The sequence below is a fragment of the Lutra lutra genome, chromosome 10 (assembly GCF_902655055.1).
Source record: "Lutra lutra chromosome 10, mLutLut1.2, whole genome shotgun sequence".
NCBI lineage: Eukaryota > Metazoa > Chordata > Mammalia > Carnivora > Mustelidae > Lutra > Lutra lutra.
In genome coordinates this window covers 55,676,965-55,697,708 of record NC_062287.1, presented here as the reverse complement: position 1 = coordinate 55,697,708, position 20,744 = coordinate 55,676,965, and the positions used below count along the sequence as shown (strand labels likewise).

The following is a 20,744-nucleotide window of genomic DNA, read 5'->3' as shown; positions in this document are numbered from 1 at the left end:
CTCAGTTCTCTCAACTTCCACTACCGCTATCCTATTTTAAGCCATTACCATTCCCTCAAATATCTTTATGAGAATGTAAGCTACATGTGAAGAGGCTCTTGTGTATTATTGATCATGGCTATATCTCCAGCACCCAGAACAGTGCCTGGCCCTTAGTAGGCTTTTGCTGTCCTGAATGAGTACATGTTGCAACAAAACTTTTAAGTGAGTACTATTATTACTTCTGTATTATAGATCGGGTAGCAAGTTTGCAGTGATTAAATGACTTACTTAAGATCACACAACAATGATCAAAACCAGGATTCAAATCCAGGGTCTAACTCTAGAGCTTGCTCCATTTTCCACCATGCCACCCTACTGAACTACACTGGTTTATGCTGAAATCAATTTACTTTAGCTGATGTTACTTTACTTTACTTTACTTTAGCTGATGGTACTTTAGTTAGGAGAAATTTTCATTGAAATCCCCCAACATGAAACCTTTTCCTGATAATAAAATTCTTGTGCCCCTTCAAACAGCCTCATAGGTGCAGCATGAATTACCTTCTCCCAAGTCTCACCTCTCTTCATTGGACTCTTCTCCCAACATTTTAGGTACAATCAACTCTTTTTTCTTCCCAGCAAATTGTCCTGCTTCTATCTGAAATATTTCTCTTCGCCCATCCCTTCTGGAAAACTATCCATAATTTCTCAGTTCTGAGGAATTATAACAGGCAGCATTTTATCCCAGGTGGCATCACTCTACTAAATTTACTGGTTTATTTCTGTCTTTATCATTCACTGCTGTGTCCCCAGTGTCTAAGAAATGTCTGGACTAGGTACTTGACACAACTTTGTTGAATAAAGGTTTGAAAGGGCAAGGATTATTTTATCAATTTACAGGTGGTAAGGTTGTGGCTCCCAGAGATGAGGTATTTTGTCCTGGGCTAGTCATTAGGTTGTAGACCGAGAGATTTGAAACCACGGCTCCAAACACAAGGTCCCTACATCACCAGGACACTGCAGGCGCCTCACTTCCGTCAGCTCCAACTTATTAGCTCCGCCTTCTTGAGTTTGCGCCGTCTCCGAGACTAGTTTGACCCCCCGGCGGCCGCCGTAGCGCGTCGCCTCCGTCGCTGTGGGAAACGACCCGGGACCCGGGAGAGAGAAAGACATTTCCCGCCGGCGGGAGCTGCGTTTGTGGTGGCGGGGCTCGCTGCTCCGTAGCACCATGGCGGACCAGCTTTATCTGGAAAACATAGACGAGTTCGTCACGGACCAGAACAAGATCGTGAGGAGCTAGGACTGGGGGATGTGGGCATACGAGGAGTTCTGGGCCCGACGAGGGTGGTGGGGGTCTTGACCCCTCTGCTGTTGGCCTGGTGGGGACTGGCGGAGGGGAGACAAGTCCCCGCATCTCGTGTCCCAGGACGAGCGAGGACTTGCGGGGGGGAATTTCTCTGGCTCGCGCAAGTCCGCGTCTCTTGGGTGGGCGTGCTGGGCACTGCCAAGCAGCAGGGGCCAAGAAGGACAGGCGTGGAGGGAAGGGCACTGATAGATAATATTTCTATTTTTTTTTTTTTTTAAGATTTTATTTATTTATTTGACAGAGATCACAAGTAGGTAGAGAGGCAGACGGGGGCGGGGGCGGGACGCAGGTTCCCTGCTGAGCAGAGAGCCTGATGTGGGGCTTGATCCAGGACCCTGGGATCATGACCTGAGCTGAAGGCAGAGGCTTTAACCCACTGAGCCACCCAAGCGCCCCTAGATAATATTTCTAAGGCGTTTCTACACCTGTCTCATAAGGTGGTTGGAGTTTCAGGTCCTAGGTTTACTGTTGAGGAAATTGTGTCCTAACTGGGTTTGGTGACCCCTTGTTTAACCTTTGAACAGTCGGTTTCCTCCCCTAGGAAATTTGGTATTAGGCTTGACCTGCTTCCCAGGGAGGAATGAAAGATCCAGTGAGATAATGAATGTGAATGGACTTTGCAAACCGTGATAACTGAGTGCTTACTGTGAGCTTGGGATATATATTATTACATTTAATCATTACAGCGTCTCACCCAGAGGGCCGTGGGAAGATCCGTAAAGAAAGTCGAAGCCGAGGGGCCAAATAACTTACGTATTTATAGTTCGTAAGGGATAGGCAGTTTTCCAACCTAGGTTAGTCTCTTTTGCTAACGCTTTGCCTCACCTATGTAAGTCTTAATTATTGGAAACTCAGCATTTAGAATTGGAAGACTTCAAGAGGTGAGGAGCATACCAGGAAGTGACAAATGACAGGAGAGTTCAAGGAAAGACGGAAGGAAGGTCAAGTCTTGATGCCAGCAGACTGCAATCTAACCCCAGATACAGTATTCACCTTCTTTCATTCCCTGGCCCCTGCACCATCTGTGCCTGTTAATGTTTGTATGGCTGTGACTTTTCTGAGAAGTTTATGAGTCTTACACTTCAAAGTAATCCACTTTCTGGATGAGTTTTTTTTTTTTTTTTTAAGATTTTATTTATTCATTTGACAGAGATCACAAGTAGGCAGAGAGGCAGGCAGAGAGAGAGGAAGAAGCAGGCTTCTGAGCAGAGAGCCCGATGCGGGGCTCGATCCCAGGACCCCGAGATCATGACCTGAGCCGAAGGCAGCGGCCCAACCCGCTGAGCCACCCAGGCGCCCCTTTCTGGATGAGTTTTAATCGTTATTAGTGGTGGCTACAAAAAAGGACAGAATGTGAATAAAGGACACCAGTAAACCAAAAAAATGTGAGGGAAATGAGAGCTTTTTCTTTGTATATTCAGCCTTTCTTTTTAGACTTTCTGGTTAATTAGCCTGTGAAACAAACTTTGTAGTATTTGTAAGATGAAGATCTCAGTCTTCCTACTGGCCCAGATGGATGGTTCTTGGAAGAACTAGTGTGGCATAATCATCTCATAGTAGGAATCTTTAGGAGCCCTTGGGGCTGACCTGCACTCTGGGATCATCTAATGTTAAACAATTTCTTCGTCTTGCAGGTGACCTACAAATGGCTGAGCTATACACTAGGGGTTCATGTTAACCAGGCCAAACAGTAAGTTCAATTTACTACGAATTTCGCTCACATTAGAATTGTTTGTTTTGTTTTAAGCTTTACTGGTAGCCTTGAAGTTAGAATTTTTTTCCTCTCTTGGAAAATAGGAAAGAATACTATTTTTACTACCTTACACTAGATTTGTCTATTAATTAGGAAATAGGTGGACTTATATACAAATGTGTGGTGATACATTTACTGGATTTATTTGTAACCTTGGCTTCTGGTTAACATCACTTTGTTACTTCAGATTTATAAGTAGGCCAATTTTGTTTACATCTCAGATTTTATATACCTCTTATCTTACATCTTTGTTACATTTTCACATGTGCTCCTTAGGCCCACATATGTATGTTATTGAAGTACTTTCATAATGAGGTCAACAGGTGTTTGACACAAAGCTGCGTGACAGTATAAGACTGGGGAGAACTATTTAAGTGAAAATAAAAAGGGAGTGTTCAGAATGGCACAGCATTGCCCTTCTTGAATTCGCTGTATCACCTTTGCTTGCTGAAACTTGTTCAACTTGAGGCCAAGAGGGGAAAAGCCGGCTTTTGAATTAACACCAATATTTCTTAAAAATGTTGTCTTTGTCCCAAGGGGAGGAATTGGTGAACAGACTGGGGCCTCATATATTAAGTTAAACACCCATTTACTTTACTTTATTCCTAAAGGTGGTCTGATTCCCCCCCCCCCCTTTTTTGAGTCATGGGAACTTTCTTTGAGTCAGGGAATGTTCCATGAATCTTAGAAAATTCCTGATACCTAGAATGCGTTGATTTGGCTTTATGTGGACTGCTGTTTGACAGACCTTGAATCAGGCTTTGACTGGGATGTTCATGCATTCAAGACCTGAAACTCTTGGCCTACAGATGAATTTGTACTGATTTTGACTATCTGAGATTTCTGTTGCTAATGCCAGTGCTGACCCAAACCCAAGAGTTTCAGGTAACTTTTAGAATGGGACACGTATAAGACTAATTGTTACAGTTATAGATGTTAATGAAATAACTATTACTATATAAACCTGTTGGGGCTTAAAGGTGCATATTGAGGACTGGAGATGAAATAAAGTTACCTGTAAATTTTATCATAGTTACCTTGATTACCTGAATTTTTATAGAATTAACATACTGACTAGACCCTGTCTCTCAATGAACTTCATCCCATACCAGTCTCTACCTCACTTACACTGTAGTCATATTTGTCCTTTTGTTCATTAACTTTGCCAGACTTATTTCTACCTTAGGACATTTGAACCCTTCCCTCTGTTTGGAATGCTCTTCTCCCAGCTGTCCTCATCCTTTAAGTTTTAGTTGAAATGTCACACATTACTTTTTACAACAACCCTTCCCTAATGCTCTATTTCGGGTAACCCCACCCCTTCCTAATTCTCTGTCATATCACTGTTAATTGCGTGCCTAATTTTTTTTTGAAAAATGGCTTTATTAAGATATAATTCATATACCATGTAGTTCACCCATTGAAAATATATAATTCAGTAATTTTTAGTATATTTACAGAGTTATGCAGCCATCACTATAATTAATTATAGAACATTTTAATCACCCCCAAAAGAAACCCTGTATCCATTAGGAGTCACTTAGCATTTTCTCTCCACTCCTTTCTCTTCCCTCCCCCACCCTCCCGGCATTAGGCAACCACTAGTAAACTCTCCTTCTATAGATTTACCTATCCTGGTCATTTTGTGTGAATGGAATCCTGTAATATATAATCTCATGTGTCTGGTTTCTTTCACTTAGCATAATGTTTTCAATTTTTGTCCATGCTGTAGCATGTATCAATACTTAATTCCTTTTCGTGGCTGAATAATATTCCATCATATGGCAGGTTATTTCCCTAGGGCTGCCATAACAGAATGCTATGAACTAGGTGGCTTAAAACAACAGAAATTTATTGTCTTGCAGATCTAGAGGCTAGAATTCCAACATTAAGGTGTTGGCAGGGCCATGCTCTCTCTGAAATCCGTAGAGAAGAATCCTTCATTCCTTCCTAAATTCTGGCAGTCTTCCTAGATTTGCTGGCAATCTTTCACATTCTTTGGCCTATAGCTTCATAGCACCAGTGTCTATGTTTGTTGTCAAATGGCATTCTTCCTGTATGCCATATCTTCACCTGGCTGTCCTATAAGGATACCAGTCATATTGGATTAGGAGCCCACCCTATTCTAATATGACCTCATCTTACCTGATTACATCTGCAAAGATCCTCTTTCCAAGGAAGGTCACACTCTGAGGCACTGGTGGTTAGGACTTCAACATACCTTTTGGGGGTTGGGGAGAGCAGGGACACAATTCAACCCATAACATACTTAACAGTATATTTTATTTCTCATCATCAATTGATGGACATTTGGGTTGTTTCCACATTTTGGGTACTATAAATAATGCTACTGTGAACATTTGTATACAAGTTTTTATGTGGACATACGTATTCAGTTCTCTTAGATATATACCTATTTCTGGGTCATATATAACATTTTGAGGAACTGCCAAGCTGTATTTTAAAGTGGCTGCACTAATTTAAAAATCCCACCAGTAAGGTATGGAGATTCCAGTTTCTCCACATTCTTGCCAACTCTTTATCATCTGTCTTTTATTTTAGCCATCTCCTAGTGGTATAAAGTGGTATTATTATGGTTTTGATTTGATTTGCTTTTCTACAATGACCAATGATGTTGATCATCTTTTCCTGTGCTTGTTAGCTATTTGTGTATCTATACCTATTCAGATCCTTTCTCTATTTTTTTACTGGGTTGTCTTCTTATTGTTAAGTTGTAAAGACCGCTTTATGGATACAAGACCCTGATCAAATACATATGTGCTGCCGAAGTGAGCACCTGATCAGATAAATGATTTGCAAAAATTTTATCCTGTTCTGTGGGTTGTCTTTGCACTTTCTCTCTTTTTTTTTTTTTAAAGATTTTTAAAAATTTATTTAACAGAGAGAGATCACAAGTAGGCAGAGACAAAGGGGGAAGCAGGCTCCCTGCTGAGCAAAGAGCCCGAGGCAGGGTTCAATCCCAGGACCCTGAGATCATAACCTGAGCCGAAGGCAGAGGCTTAATCCCCTGAGCCATCCAGGCACCCCATCTTTGCACTTTCTTGGTGGTACTTTTTTTTTTTTAAGATTTTATTTATTTATTTGACAGACAGAGATCATAAGTAGGCAGAGAGGCAGGCAGAGAGAGAGGGTGAACAGGCTCCCTGCTGACCAGAGAGCCCAATGTGGCGCTCGATCCCAGGACCCTGAGATCATGACCTGAGCCAAAGGCAGAGGCTTAACACACTGAGCCACCCAGGTGCCCCTTGATGGTACTTTCTGAAACAGCAAAGTTTTTATTGTTGATGAAGCCCAATTTATTTCTTTTATCTTTTTTTAAAATACTATTTTTTTTTTATCTTTTAAAGATTTTATTTATTTATTTGTCAGAGAGAGAGCACAAATTGGGGAGCAGCAGGCAGAGGGAGAGGCAAGCAGAGGGAGAAGCAGGCTTCCTGCTGAGCAAGGAACCCAGTGTGGGACTCGATCCCAGGACCCTGGGATCATGACCTGAGCCGAAGGCAGATGCTTAACAGACTGGGCCACCCAGGGGTCCCTAAAATACCATTTTTAAGTAAGCTTTATGCCCAGTGTGGGGCTTGAGCTCACAAACCCCAAGATCAAGAATCACCTGCTCTTCCAGTTGAGCAAGGCAGGCGCCACTGTTTCTTTTATCTTTTGTTACTTGTGCTCTGTATATGGTATCTGAGAAGGCTTTGCTCAATCTAAGGTCATGAAGATTTACTTCTATGTTTTATTCTAAGAGTTTTGTAGTTTTAGCTCTTACAACAGTAATTATCACTATATTCAAGGTTTCTACGTAGCATGTGCTTGTTAACATCTTAAAAAATACTTGGGGCCTCACAATAAGAATACACTGTAGTTTTCAAATTAGGGTGTTGGCTCAAGCTAATTTTATTTTATTTATTTTTATTTTTAATTTTTTTAGAGAGGGGTCAGAGAAAGAGGGAGAGAGAGAGAATCTCAAGCAGGCTCCATGCCCAGTGCAGCATCCAATGCTGGGCTCAGTCCCAGACTCCTAAGATCTAGACCAGAGTCAAAATCAAGAGCTGGACGCCTAACTGACTGAGCCACCCAGGCACCACAACTCAAACTAATTTTAAATGAAGCCCTAAAATATGCAAATAGGCACTATTTCTTCCGGGAGTCATTTCGTATATGGTGTAAAGAGAGGGTCCAGTTTCATTTCTTTGCATGTGGATATCCAGTTGATCCAGAATTTTATAATTATTACTATCTGACATTTTCTAGGGCTGCCTGCCTGCACTAGAACGTAAACTCCATGAAGGTGGGGAACATGTTTATCAAGTTGATCACTTTTCCAATTACTCTTGCTATGAAACAAATTATCCCCAAATTTAACAGCTTGAAACAACCATTTTACTATGTTCATAGATTCTTTTGGTTTGGAATTTGGGCAGGGCACAGTGAGAATGGTTTATCTCTGCTCCATAGTGTCTGGTGCTTCTGCTAGGAAGCCTCAGTGGTGGGGTCCTGATCATGTGGGCATCTTTTTTTTTTTTAAGATTTTTTTTTTTTTTTTTAATTTATTTAGTTGACAGAGAGGGAGAGAGCAAGCACAAGCAGGGGGAGTGGGAGGCAAGGGGGAAGCAGGCTCCCCACTGAGCAAGGAGCCAAGGTCAGGCTCCATCCCAGAACTCTGAAATCATGACCTGTGCCAAAGGCAGCCGCTTAACTGACTGAGTCACCCAGGTGCCCCTTAATAAAATTGGAATTTCAGAACTAAACACTTATAATCATCTACATAGTGGTTCTTAATGTTTTAGAGTAATCCCTCAGAGAATCTGTTAAAAACCCTAAACTGTCTCCCCACAAAAAACACACATGCATTTTGCTTGCAGTTTGGGTGGTGGAGGGTTATAAATGGCCATATGAGTCCCAGGTTAAGAGAATCACTGATCTCATATAGCTCCTGGTTTTATACCTCAGGATTAAGAGACCTAGAAAAATTAATTAACTTATCCAGGAGCTCATAGTGACTGAACTGTTCCTTGACTCGTATCCATTGTATGTTACTGCCACTGTTTTAAAGCAGGTTCGGTGCCTTTTGGCTTGTTACTAGATTTCTTTTATTTAAATTGTTTGGTCACTGTGCCAGCTCAATACAAGTTGACCCCAAGCTGTATGTCCTGTCTAAAGTCTGTCTTTTTTTACGGGGCACCTGGGTGGCTCAGTGGGTTAAGTCTCTGTCTTTGGCTCAGGTCATGGTCTCAGGGTCCTGGGATCGAGCCCTACATTGGGCTCTCTGCTCAGCAGGAGCCTGCTTCCCCCTCTCTCTCTCTCTCTGTCTACTTGTGATCTCTCTCTGTCAAATAAATAAATAAAATCTTAAAAAAAAAAGTCTGTCTTTTTTTTTAACTTTCTGTCCATGGGAGCAAAAATATTCTGTAAAAAATTTGATAGACTGTCAGATTTAATATATCTGACTTTTACATCATGAATTAAGAGTCAATGAGGTAAAAACTTACAAATAATGACTTGTACCTTTTGTTTGGAACAGGATGCTGTATGATTATGTTGAAAGGAAGCGAAAGGAGAATTCGGGAGCCCAGCTGCATGTCACGTATTTAGTGTCTGGCAGTCTCATTCAGAATGGACATTCTGTAAGTTGTCAGAATCTTACAATGAACTGAAATATGTTTGAGCCATAAACAGTGTTATATAACATAACATGGGAAAAAAACAGGATGCAGTATTATGGAAGTTTTAAAAGCCAACTGCAAGATTTTTTTTTTTTTTTTTTTTTTTTTTTTGTGTGTGTGTGTGTATTTTTAGCCTAAACCTAAAACCCTGAGAAGCTTGGGTAATATCTCGGATGCGATGCAAAGACAATATCATGATTATGCAGTTTTCTTAGGCAATAAGACATTAGGAGACTGCTCTGTTATTCCTTTCTTCCTCTATAAAGTATATTGGGAACAGGGATGGTTAATTTCCAGACTGTTCAGATGTCAATACACAAACTCAGGTGTTCAGGAAGTCCAGTTTTACTTATTTTTTAGCTGAGTTTGATTTCAGTTTGAGCTTTAATTTTGGTTGGCTTAGTGGCTGAAGGATGGGGATGTTGGCAAGGGGCTGAGCTAATGCAGTGCAGAGGCAGAGGCAGAGGCCAGGAACATCCTTGTTCTCATGTATCTTTTTATAGTCCCATCTTGCATCTTGTCATCCATTAACACAGGTCACTGCTGTGTTTTCATCATCCTGACCACAAAGCTTTCTTGGGCCTACTGATTTTCTCTGAGCTACTTCCATGTCCCTCTTAGGGGCACAAGGATCATCCTATTACTTCCATGCCTGAATGGGCACCAGAAGCTCTGCTGAGATAACTCATTCCTTTCCCTGTGCTGGACTGATCCTTGGGAACTTTGATAATTTCTCCTCTCTGACTTCCTCCCAGAAGTAAGGCACACATCTTCTGTTCTCACTTCCCCAAACCTCTACACTGAAGGCTCTTTTGCTCCTACCACTACCACCAATAGACCTCCATAGAATTTAGCCTAAGGATTAGGGTTCCTGTTCAGTGATCCAGTAATACATGTTTTTCTCTTCCCTTTTGACTTTCCCTTGGAGTCCTAAGTTCAGAAAAGCCTGATTTATCAAAATACTGATTGGGTTTATCTTGTAGCAAGAGTCCCAAGCATGTGAGATTTAAAATGGAATGGCATTTTAATAATTTACAAGGTGAAACAACTGCTATGAGGATCCAATCCTTATATTGTATGATCAGCATTTTCTTTTCTTATTGGTAAGCTGTTTGGCAAACTAGATGATAATCAAAACATTTTTAAGTGTAGGCAGAATCAGATGTCATTATATATCAGAAACACTAAATTAAGCAGACCTGATTCATTTGCTCTCAGAAATAAACCTGCTACTAGAATCCTTTCTGTGTATGGCTCTGGAATGGATACTGCCCAAGTTTACATCTGAATGTCTTCTTTCCTTTTGTTTCTGGGATTAACTAACCCCCTCTGTCTCTTTCTTTAATTAGTCAATGCCTTCAATCTAGTCATGTTAGTTCTTTACATTCCTTTAAAGCAGTGGTTTTAATTTTTTTGATCACTGATTCGTTTGAGAATCTGAAAGCAAAATACATATGTTGACATATTCATAAAATTTTTAGTGTTCACAGATCTTCTGGAACAGGGTCCAAGGTTAAGAATTTATTTATTTATTTATTTTTTACAGATTTTATTTATTTATTTGACAGACAGAGATCACAAGTAGGCAGAGGCAGGCAGAGAGAGAGAGAGAGGGAGGCAGGCTCCCCTCTGAGCAGAGAGCCTGACTTGGGGCTCGATCCCAGGACCCTGGGATCATGACCTGAGCTGAAGGCAGAGGCTTTAACCCACTGAGCCACCCAGGCGCCCCAAGAATTTATGTTTTAAGATAGAGTTATAGATTTTTTTTTTTAAAGATTGTATTTATTTATTTGACAGACAGAGATCACAAGCAGTCAGAGAGGCAGGCAGAGAGAGAGGGGGAAGCAGGCTCCCCGCTGAGCAGAGAGCCCGATGCGGGGCTCGATCCCAGGACCCCGAGATCATGACCTGAGCTGAAGGCAGCGGCTTAACCCACTGAGCCACCCAGGCGCCCTAGAGTTGTAGATTTTTATTCTAACCCACGTGACGAGGTTCTTAATTTCAAATCCTCGGGTGGTCTTCAGGGTTTGGGGGGTTTGGGGATGAATCCCCAAAAGTACATTTAAATTGTGTTCCTCAAGGGCACCTGGGTAGCTCAGTTGGTTAAGCCTCTGCCTTCAGCTCAGGTCATGATCCCAGGGTCCTGGGATCTAGCCCCGCATCAAGTTTCCTGTTTCGTGGGGAGCCTGCTTCTCCCTCTCCCTCTGCCTGCCACTTTGTGCTCTCTCTCCATCTCTCTGTCAAGTAAATAAATAAAATCTATAAATAAATAAATAGTGTTCCTCGGGCCATTTTTTTGAAACCAAGCTTTCAAAATGATGTGTAACTCATAATGAGTTAAAGAACTTCTATGCTGTGGCTTGCTTATAGAAGGCATTCTGTTTCTCAATTTAAGTGGGCATTTAAATCCTGCTTTTGTTAAGCAGCAGAATGATTTTTCAAATGAAATTTTAGAATCCTAACATATAAAATATATTAAGAGTAGAGTTGCTGTTGCTGAAGTGGTTTTGAGAATTTTGGAGCCTTGTGCTCACCCTCTAAACAGCCTCACAGGGCAGCTTTGCAGAACCCTGTGGAATTACAGATCAAATGTGGGTGCTTACCCATGCTTTCTTCCTTAAAGAAAGCCCTCCTAAGGAAAGGCTGATGATTAAGCATAATGTCAGGTTTTGTTCTTATTTCTTCTGATATCTTTTTAAAGTTTTAAGTGTTTTTAGAAAGAAAAAGAACACTGGTTTTGATGGATTTTTAAAAATATAAATTTTTTTTTAGTGATCATTATTGTACAAAATATTATTTAAAAAAAAACAAAAACAAAGTGAAAGCCTCCTCCTAATCTCAACCCAGAGAATTATTTGAAAATTTCAAGGGAGTGTTTTGTTAATTTTCTTTTTGTGGTTTTGAAGGTTGACAGCCTAGTCCATGCTTTATGAAGTTCCCCATTAGCTGTACATCTAATGATTGTTGCCGAGATTGATTTTTATTGTTGCCTAGATTATTAATTCACTAGGAGTTACAAAATGGTTATGTTCTGTCATTCTTTCTGCATGTGTTGGCTTGAATTTTTCTATAAAGAACGACTTTCTCTCATTAAATAGCCATATTTTCATTTTTTTTCTTTAACTGCTATAAAGTTCAGAGGGCTTACCCCAGCCAAGCTCTGAGTTTGTGGATACCGAACTTACTTCTGTGTCCATCTTAAAAGGAACCCACTGAAGCAGAGCTCTACCCTGGTCTATGTTGTTCAGCATCAGCAAGGTGGCATTTCAACTGTGTCATTTTTATGCATTTTCAATATCCCTTGAGGCAACATTTAGCCACACTGAGCTGTGTGGGCTGTTCCAACTTTCTCCTGAAGCTACCAATTTTTGTTTTTAGGGCCTTACTTACAAAGTTGCACAAGTTTGAGTGGATAATTCCTACTGTTCCTTTTCTCATTAACTGTAATTTTTATTGTGTAGTTTTACAGAATATGACATTTTTTTGGAATGACTTGTTTTTTTTAAAAGAGAAAATGCATTATGAAAACATACTAATATTCCTAGTTCTAATTTACAACTATGTTTTTTCTTTTTAACTTGGTTGATTTTATACTGCTTTTTTCTCTTACGTTGTAAATTTTGGTAGTTCTTAACATTTTTCATAAATATATATTTGCTTTAGTCAAACATAAACATATTAAGATTTAGAAAAGCAAAATTACTATTTTTACTAGTAATATGATTACTGAAAACAGTTTAAGATTTCTTTGTAGTTCCTTTTGTCTGTAGGATATATCCTACTAGGGATGCACAATGAGCCTGTATTTTAGTTACTTGCAATAACTCTTCTCTGTGGTTAAACTACCAGCTCAGTATCTCGTTAAATTAAAATCTTTACCCACTTTCAAGTTTTAGGTTCCCTGCTTTTCCTTACAGGTAACTATTTTAAAAGATTTTGCTTCTCTTTCCATTGTTTGAATGTATTTTTTATATATTCAAACATATATTCATATTACCCCCTTTTTTTAGACAAAAGTTTTCATACTATATACCCTATTTTTACATTTTGCTCTTTCACTTAGCTGTAGGTCCTCAACATTACTCCATAACAGTTACAGAAATATTCTTCATTCCTTATTACAGCCACCTGATCCTACATTTTTTTTTAAAGATTTTATTTATTTATTTGGCAGAGATCACAAGTAGACAGAGAGGCAGGCAGGGAAAGAGGAGGAAGCCAGCTCCCTGCTGAGCAGAAAGCCCATGCAAGGCTCAATCCCAGGACCCTGAGATCATGACCTGAGCCGAAGGCAGAGGCTTTAACCCACTGAGCCACCCAGGCACCCCTCACCTGATCCTACATCGATCTACTTTAGTTTTTTCAGCAGTCCCTTTTTTTTTTAATAAATTTTTTATTTTTTTATTAACATATAATGTATTATTAGACCCAGGGGTATAGGTCTGTGAATTGCCAGGTTTACATACTTCACAGCACTCACCATAGCACATACTGTCCCCAGTGTCCCAGCAGTCCCTTTTTGATAGTTTTTTGAGTCATTTACAGTATTTCACGTTACAGATAGTGTTGTAGTGAATATATGGTTTGTATAGTTTGCCACATTTAGGGTTACATTTTCCTAGGATTCCTAAGGTGTATATGTACTACATTGGGTAATTGCCAATACCTCTCCATTTTTCATTCCCATGAGTGATGTGTGAGAGACCCCTTCTCCATGCAATGCGTGTTGTCATCTGTTTCAGGGTCAGTTGCATTTCTTTTCTTTTCCTGTTTTTCTCCATTTTGGAAGCTATATACTAATACTCTTTGTGATGTGAGTTGCAGATATTTTTGTCTTTGTACTTTGTGCTTAAAGTTTATTTTTGTCATTTGAAGTTGTATATTTGTTAGTTTTATGGATAATTTAAGTGAACTCTTACTGTTCATAGTTAGGAAACCTTTCCTTATTCTCAGATTGTATCAGTTTATGTTTATCCATTTATAGAAGAATTCATCCATATTTTCTTATGGTATATGTATGGTTTCATTCTTTACATTTAAATCTTTGCTTGATTTAGAAGGTATTCCAGATCTGAGCGACAGATCCAATTTTTATTTGGTTCCATATGATTATATGTTAATTCTTATTATATCACTAATAAGTTCACTTTTACTCACACTATTTGAGATGCTGTGTTTGCTTTTTTGTTTGTTTTCACAGTTACAAAATTTAGTTTTATTTTAATACAATAATACTAACGTATGCCAGATAACCTATTGATAATTCATGTTTACTAGTGCACACATTTTTAGGAAGCATGTAATAAACATTTATAGAAAATTTTGTAAAGAATGAAATGTTTACTATAATCCTTCTTAAAAACCTTGGTCCATTTTGAAAGATCAGCCTTGAATTTTTAAAAAATCAAAAGAAAGGAAAAGAAGTCCTCCCTGCCCACACACAAAATACAGAAGAACCACATGCTAGGCATTCATATTTTAAGTGCCCTGAGTAAAATGGGCTAAATTTTCAAAGGCAGTTAATAACAGCTTTTACAAGGACTTCTTTCATTTGATTTAGCACCAAGTAAAGTAAGTATGCCATTGAAGAATTATGTTTCTCCTCTAGCTCTCATGTTGCTCCATTCTTCCTACCAGGCCACAGGACATCAGCAAGCATCCTTGTTGCCCACTGAGGAATTAAATATTTTTGTTTTAATATGGCTATTCAGATTATACTTGCCAATAAAGGTTTTTCCTGTCAGATAAGTGAACATAACTATGGCGGTCATCATTAGAGGTGTTAACTTTGATTAGGAATAAAGAGCTCATTCAGCAAACTCAGTTATTTTCCTGGCCTTTTTTAACTTGGCATATAAATACTTTTAATTTTTTTTTTTTACTAATTATGATTGTTATATATATCAAGGTAATTTTCCCCAAGGATACCTGATCTTTTTCTATTTCCTGATGATAAAGTATGCTTACTTTACTAGTGTTATGGGTTTCTTTTCTTTTCTTTTCTTTTTTTTTTTTTGGACTTTAATTTGTTACTCATCAAGGCAGAGCTTACATTTTGATTAAAGAACAAAACTAACCAGATCCTGAGGTGCCTTGGTGGCTCAGTTGTTAAGCTCCTGTCTACAGTCCTGGGATCGAGCCCTGCATTGGGCTCCCTGCTCAATGGGAAGCCTGCTTCTCCCTCTCCCACTCTCCCTCTCTTGCTATGTCTCTATCAAATAAATAAATAAATAATATTTTAAAAAAACAAAACTAACTAGATCTTAAAGCACATGTTTCTAAGCTGAATAACATATGAAAACATTAAGACTTTAATTACATATTCTGTTGAAAATTCGACTTGGGTGTTTCTGCCAAGAACTTATGTCAATTTCTAACATAAATCATATCTCTCAGTGCATGTGTTTTCTCAAAAGAAAAATCTTGGGGAAATAAATTTTCCTATGAGCTAATTAATACACTTTTATAACAAATTGAAAATTCTGAGTAAACTGAAGATATGTTTAACAACAAAATAAATTCAGTTTACATGGCTAGTTTATAAATGTCTTAGTGTAGGGGTGCTGGGTGGCTTAGTTAAGTGTCTGACTCTTGGTCTCAGGTCGTGATCTCATGGTTTGTGAGGTCAAGCCCTGATTTGGGCTCTGCTTAGCAGGGAGTCTGCTTGGGGATTTTCTCCCTTTGCCCTGCCTCTCTGCTCTATTGCTTACTTGCGCGCGCACACACACACACACACACACACACTCTCTCTCTCTCTCTCTCAAAAGAAAAAAAAAGTCTTTAAGAAAGAAGTAAGTGTCTTAGGTAAAGGCAGTAGTGAATTTGCATCATGCAACTAATCTGTAAATCCAGTTGGTTTTTTTCCTGGAATTTTATAGACATAGTATCTCACAGAGCCATATACAGTAGTGCTAAAGATGTCTTTTTTGACATCAATCTACGCAAAAGCCTCTGATGAGTTACTTTCCCCCAAATGACATGGAATTTGTTTCTTTTCCAGAAAATAAGGAAACTTTATCAACCACTTATTCTTCTGAGCAAATGTTAGGTTACTACCAATTGCTCTTTTAATTATGCTCAAATAGATTTTTTTTTAAAGTTTAGACATTTCTGATGTTTTTCAGTTGCACTATAGTAGAAGATAACTATAAAACACACTAGGTGATTTCAAAAGATGAGTCTTCATATCTGACTCATTTGGCATATACTTAATTTCCAGATAAAATCAGTAGAAATGAAACTAATGTAATGTTCAAAGAACTCCTAGATTCCGGTCTTAGGACAAGGAGCTTCTAAATGCATGGATGAGGAGCTTCTGCTCATCTGATTAGGTAAATGCAGTTTTCCTCATGAAGTAACTGATATTTTCTGGTTTATTTGTTGAACTTTTTGTTTGTAGGAAGGCATACACATAGGGCCAGATCTTGTTGGTTTCTGTTCTGGAGAATGTTTCTAACACCCCTCTTGTCTGGTAGATAATATTCCAGGACCAGCTCTGTTTGGGCTTTGTAAGCCTTTGATCTCTTGAGGACCATCTCTCTCGTCTATTACTCTCACACTGGATGAGAGGTTCTCCACTCAGATCACCAAGGCCCATAGTATTGGGAGAGTCGAATTTGATGTTGTAGACTTGGTGACTAGATGGATGAATTGAGGAAGCAATGGATGTTGCTTCATGACCTCAAAGGTCATGTTGAGATTAATCACTCTGATAAACTATCCAGGGCTTCTGCCTGTGAAAGTACCTTGGAAAACTATCCAATAGCCAGCTATAATGGGTGAGATTTTTCAGCTCATGAGGGGCCAAGCTGAGTCATGACATTGTCCAAAATGAGCTTCCCTTGTTCAGTGAAAGTCTTGGCTAACCCGCCAATTTCTGTGCCCCAAGCCTGTTTGAGACTGGGTCCTTACTGGAGAGGGGCTTCAGCTCGAAGTATTGGTAGTGTGCAATGAATGCCACACCTTGCCCACGCCACCATGATCACTGCATTCAGTAGTCGTGGGCCCCACAGCTAGTGGGGCTTTGGCCTGGCTGCGCACTCACTCTCCTCTGTGAGCTGGGGGCTGCCTTTTGTTCGGTTTTTGATTGTATTGATATGTATATTCTATCACTTTCTTACCCAGATGGAGAAATTTTAAAATAAACTAGTTAAAATGAGTCTGACTTTATTAAACTGTATACAGATTTTCTTAAAAAGATTTTATTTATTTATTTGAGAGAGAGAGAGAGAGAGCATGAGTGGGGTGGAGGAGTAGAGGGAGAGAAAGAAGCAGATTCTTCCTTGAGCAGGGAACCCAGCACCGGGCTCTATCCTGGGACTTTGGGATCATGAACTGACCTGAAGGCAGACACTTAACCTATTGAGTTACCCAGGCAGCCCTGTGCATAAATTTTTTTTAAAGAGTTTACTTATTTGTTTGTTTGTTTTGTTTATTTGGGTGAGGGGGGAGAAGCAGAAGGAGAGGGAGAGGGACAAGCAGATTCTGAGGCCCTGCTGGATCCCATGACTTTGAGATTATGTCCTGAGCTGAAACCAAGTTAGATACTCAACCTACTGAGCCACCCAGACACCCTTGTACACAGAGTTTTAGGGTTATCTGATGTTCCTAATTTCACATTCAAGTGTAATTGAATTATCAGCAAAGAAACTGTAAAATTGCAAGTTGTATTACTACTTTAAACACTAATGACGTGTTATTTCCTTGCAGTGCCACAAGGTTGCAGTAGTGAGAGAAGATAAATTGGAAGGTAAGTGTTTTAGCAACTCACCAAGATTTCCCTCTTACGCCGTCAGTGTGGGTACAGTAAAAAATCTGCCCCTAGCATCTGCATGCAATATATTTAGCTATTTAACTGAAAAGCTGAATATTTTTTTTAAAAGATTTTATTTATTTATTTGACAGAGAGAGATCACAAGTATACAGAGAGGCAGGCAGAGAGAGAGAGGGAAGCAGGCTTCTTGCTGAGCAGAGAGCCCGATGCGGGACTCGATCCCAGGACCTGAGATCATGACCTGAGCCGAAGGCAGCGGCTTAACCCACTGAGCCACCCAGGCGCCCCTGAATATTTTTTTATTAGTAGTTTCTGAAACATGTTAAAATAGGATACTACCTCTAACTAACTTCCCATTTTTAAGACCTATAGCTGCTGTCATTTACAACACACTTTTATTACAGGATTTCAAGACTCATGTCATTCATGCAAAAAGCTATCATGAATACCATATGGAACACCTCATCAACTGGAAGAGACAATAGTCTCTAAATACTGTGTTGTGTTCCATAACAGTTTTTAGGAAGAAAATTAAAGAATGCTTTTCTAAAGTCAGAAAGACTTAATATAACTTATAAATTAAATTTATCTTTCCATTTCAAGACTATTAATGCTCTGGTTCTATTATTTAAAAATCCAGTTCAGAGGAATTTTATAACAGGGTCCACATGATCTGGACATATGTCTCAAGACAAAACCTGTACTGTTGTACTTTGTATACAAAGACTCCTGCCAGTGGTGTCATTTTCTTACAAAATAACTCCGAGATATTCAGGGTGGAGGAGATGTCCACGTTTGTCTTTCTGAATTTCCCATAGTTTTGGCCAAAGTGAGATTTAGCCATTCAGTAGATACATAATGAATATTTACTCTGTCAAGCTTTGTGCTAGGTGCTGGAGACTCAGTCACAGTCCCGTTCTTGGTGGAACCTAACATTTGTTCTTGTGATATTGTTTTATGGTTTTTTGCTGCAGACTTACGTGGTTAGTAATTTTTAGTATTTTTGTTATAGAGTTGCTTTCTCTACACAAAAATTGAATTGTATAATTGAGTCTTCTCAGATAGAAATTACTTTAATGATATGCTAGAGTGTAAGATTCTTCCGTAAGAAAAAAAAAAAGGAACGTCATAGTCATCATCAATCATTCATTAATGTTTACTTAAAGTCCACTGGATGAGTGATACCCTCACAGGTGTTGAACTTAGAACTGACTCACCACCACCTACCTTGTCATGATGTTCCAGTCACAGAAGAGTTGATGTTATACTGTGTATGTGACTCTTTGGCCTTTTAGAGCTTTTGAACCACCACAGATTGCAAATGGTTTTAATGCAGAAAGGTTTCTTGTTAAAGTCCCTACATGCTATGAAGTTTGTGTATTAACAGACTGCTTTTCCTGTTGACTTGTAGCAGTGAAGTCCAAGCTAGCAGTGACTGCCAGCATCCATGTGTACAGCATCCAGAAAGCCATGCTAAAGGACAGTGGGCCTCTGTTCAATACGGACTATGACATCCTTAAAAGCAACTTGCAGAACTGCAGCAAGTGAGCTCCTTAATGTTCCTTGTGGGCTTCTTTATGAATTGATTTTGTAAGATGTTTACACAGTGGCTGCCTCTTAAGAGTGAATGCCAAGTCTAGTAAAACCCCATTTATCTTGCAGCAAGACACATGCCTGGTTTTATTAGTACATCATAAGGTGAAAAATAGCAGCCACAACCCATACTGAAAATCCCAGTGGACTCCCCATAAATTTATTTCTCATGTATTTATCCTGTCACCACCACCCGAAATGTTTGTTGTGCCCCCTCATTACTCCCTTACCCCAGTCTCTACTTGTCTAAATCCTACCTATTTTTCAAGAACCAGTTCAGATGTCCTTCAAGAACTATTTCTGATTTGTTATCCCTCTCTCTTCCATCCAAAAGCATTTGATCTTCCACAGCCAGGCTCAGATCTTATTCATCTTTTGTATCCTTTATATCATCTTCAGTGAGGTCGTGGACTAATGCACAGGTTTGTGTTGTGGCTTTGCTGCTTAATAGCCTGTTGGTTTTGGACAAATCATTTAAATTCTTTTGAGCTTTGGCTTTTTCATTTTTAAATTAGATGTAATAATGCCCACTTTGTGGGGTTGTATTGAAGGTTCAAGTCAGTTCCCCATACATATTAAGCACTGACTACTTTGACAGGTACAAAGTGAGATAATTTTAATTCATTCCACAAAGATGCTATGCCATACACTAGGGAGTGAATATGGCCCAGAATATGGCCCTGCTTATGGAATTGATAGTCCTAAGGGAAGAATTATAATATAGTGTGACAGTGCTCTAATAGGAGTAATACTGTGGGAGAATGTATGGGGAAGCACTCATTCCCAACTTGTGAGTGAGGAGGCAAAAGAAAGAAGGCTTCCTGGAGGTGTGGCAGCTAAGCTGAGGCCTGAAGACTTGCGTTGTAGTAGCCAATCAAAGGAGAAGTAGGAAAGTAAAGACAGAGCTGCGAGAAAACCTGGTGCTGTGTGAGACCGTAGTCGTTTTCTATGGCAGGAACTTAGAGTGAGAGGTAATATTATGAGATATAAGACAGAAGTCAGTGTCAAATTATATGCTTTGACCACTAGGTTAAGGAGTTTAGACTTTATTCTGAGGGCACTAGGGAGCTACTGAAGATGTTGAAGCAGATGGGTGAAATGATCAAAATTGCATTACAGAAATATGACTTGGGGGCACCGGGGTGGCTCAGTTGGTTAAGCATCTGACTCTTGGCTCAGGTCGTGACCTCAGGGTCATGGGATTAAACCCTGTGTTGGCCACTGTGCTCAGCAGGGAGTCTGCTTGAGATTCTCACTCCCTCTCCACCTCACTGTGTTCGTGCATGTGCTCTTGCTCTTTAAATGAGTGAATAAATAAAATCTTAAAAAAAAAAAAAGATCCCTTGGCTGCAATGATGAACATAGATCAGAAGGGAATGAATAATTGGGAGACAAAGCCATCAGTGAGAAGAAATGTAGTGATTCAGGGTGGAGAAGTTACCTGAAGTATAGTAGTGGTGTTGGAGGTGAAGCAGTATGAGAGTTAAAAGAGTCATGCTCTCAAAACCTGGATTTTGTAATGCTTGGGGACCAGGTGTGTGTGTGTGTGTGTATGGGGGCGGTGTTCATGGTGTTAAGGATGATGGCCATGTG

The 20,744-nt window shown here is 39.5% G+C and overlaps 1 protein-coding gene and 1 pseudogene across 5 annotated transcripts in view; one reads left to right on the top strand and one right to left on the bottom strand.

Moving 5' to 3' along the window:
* Window positions 1-20,744, top strand: part of POLD3 (DNA polymerase delta 3, accessory subunit) — a 120,112-nt gene that overhangs the window by 14,041 nt on the left and 85,327 nt on the right. For 4 of the 5 annotated variants that reach the window (XR_007120880.1, XM_047690999.1, XM_047690997.1 and 1 more), the window contains exons 2-5: window positions 2,983-3,038; window positions 8,644-8,746; window positions 17,495-17,534; window positions 18,970-19,102. Coding sequence is in view for 4 of the 5 variants with exons in the window: in XM_047690999.1 (XP_047546955.1) it covers window positions 2,983-3,038; window positions 8,644-8,746; window positions 17,495-17,534; window positions 18,970-19,102 (332 nt within the window). In the remaining variant the exon portion in view is untranslated. Of the gene's footprint in view, window positions 1-1,106; window positions 1,271-2,982; window positions 3,039-8,643; window positions 8,747-17,494; window positions 17,535-18,969; window positions 19,103-20,744 lie in introns of those variants that run through there. The other variant, XM_047690998.1, reaches the window with a different exon arrangement.
* LOC125078545 (GTP:AMP phosphotransferase AK3, mitochondrial-like) lies at window positions 16,133-17,291 on the bottom strand (annotated as a pseudogene).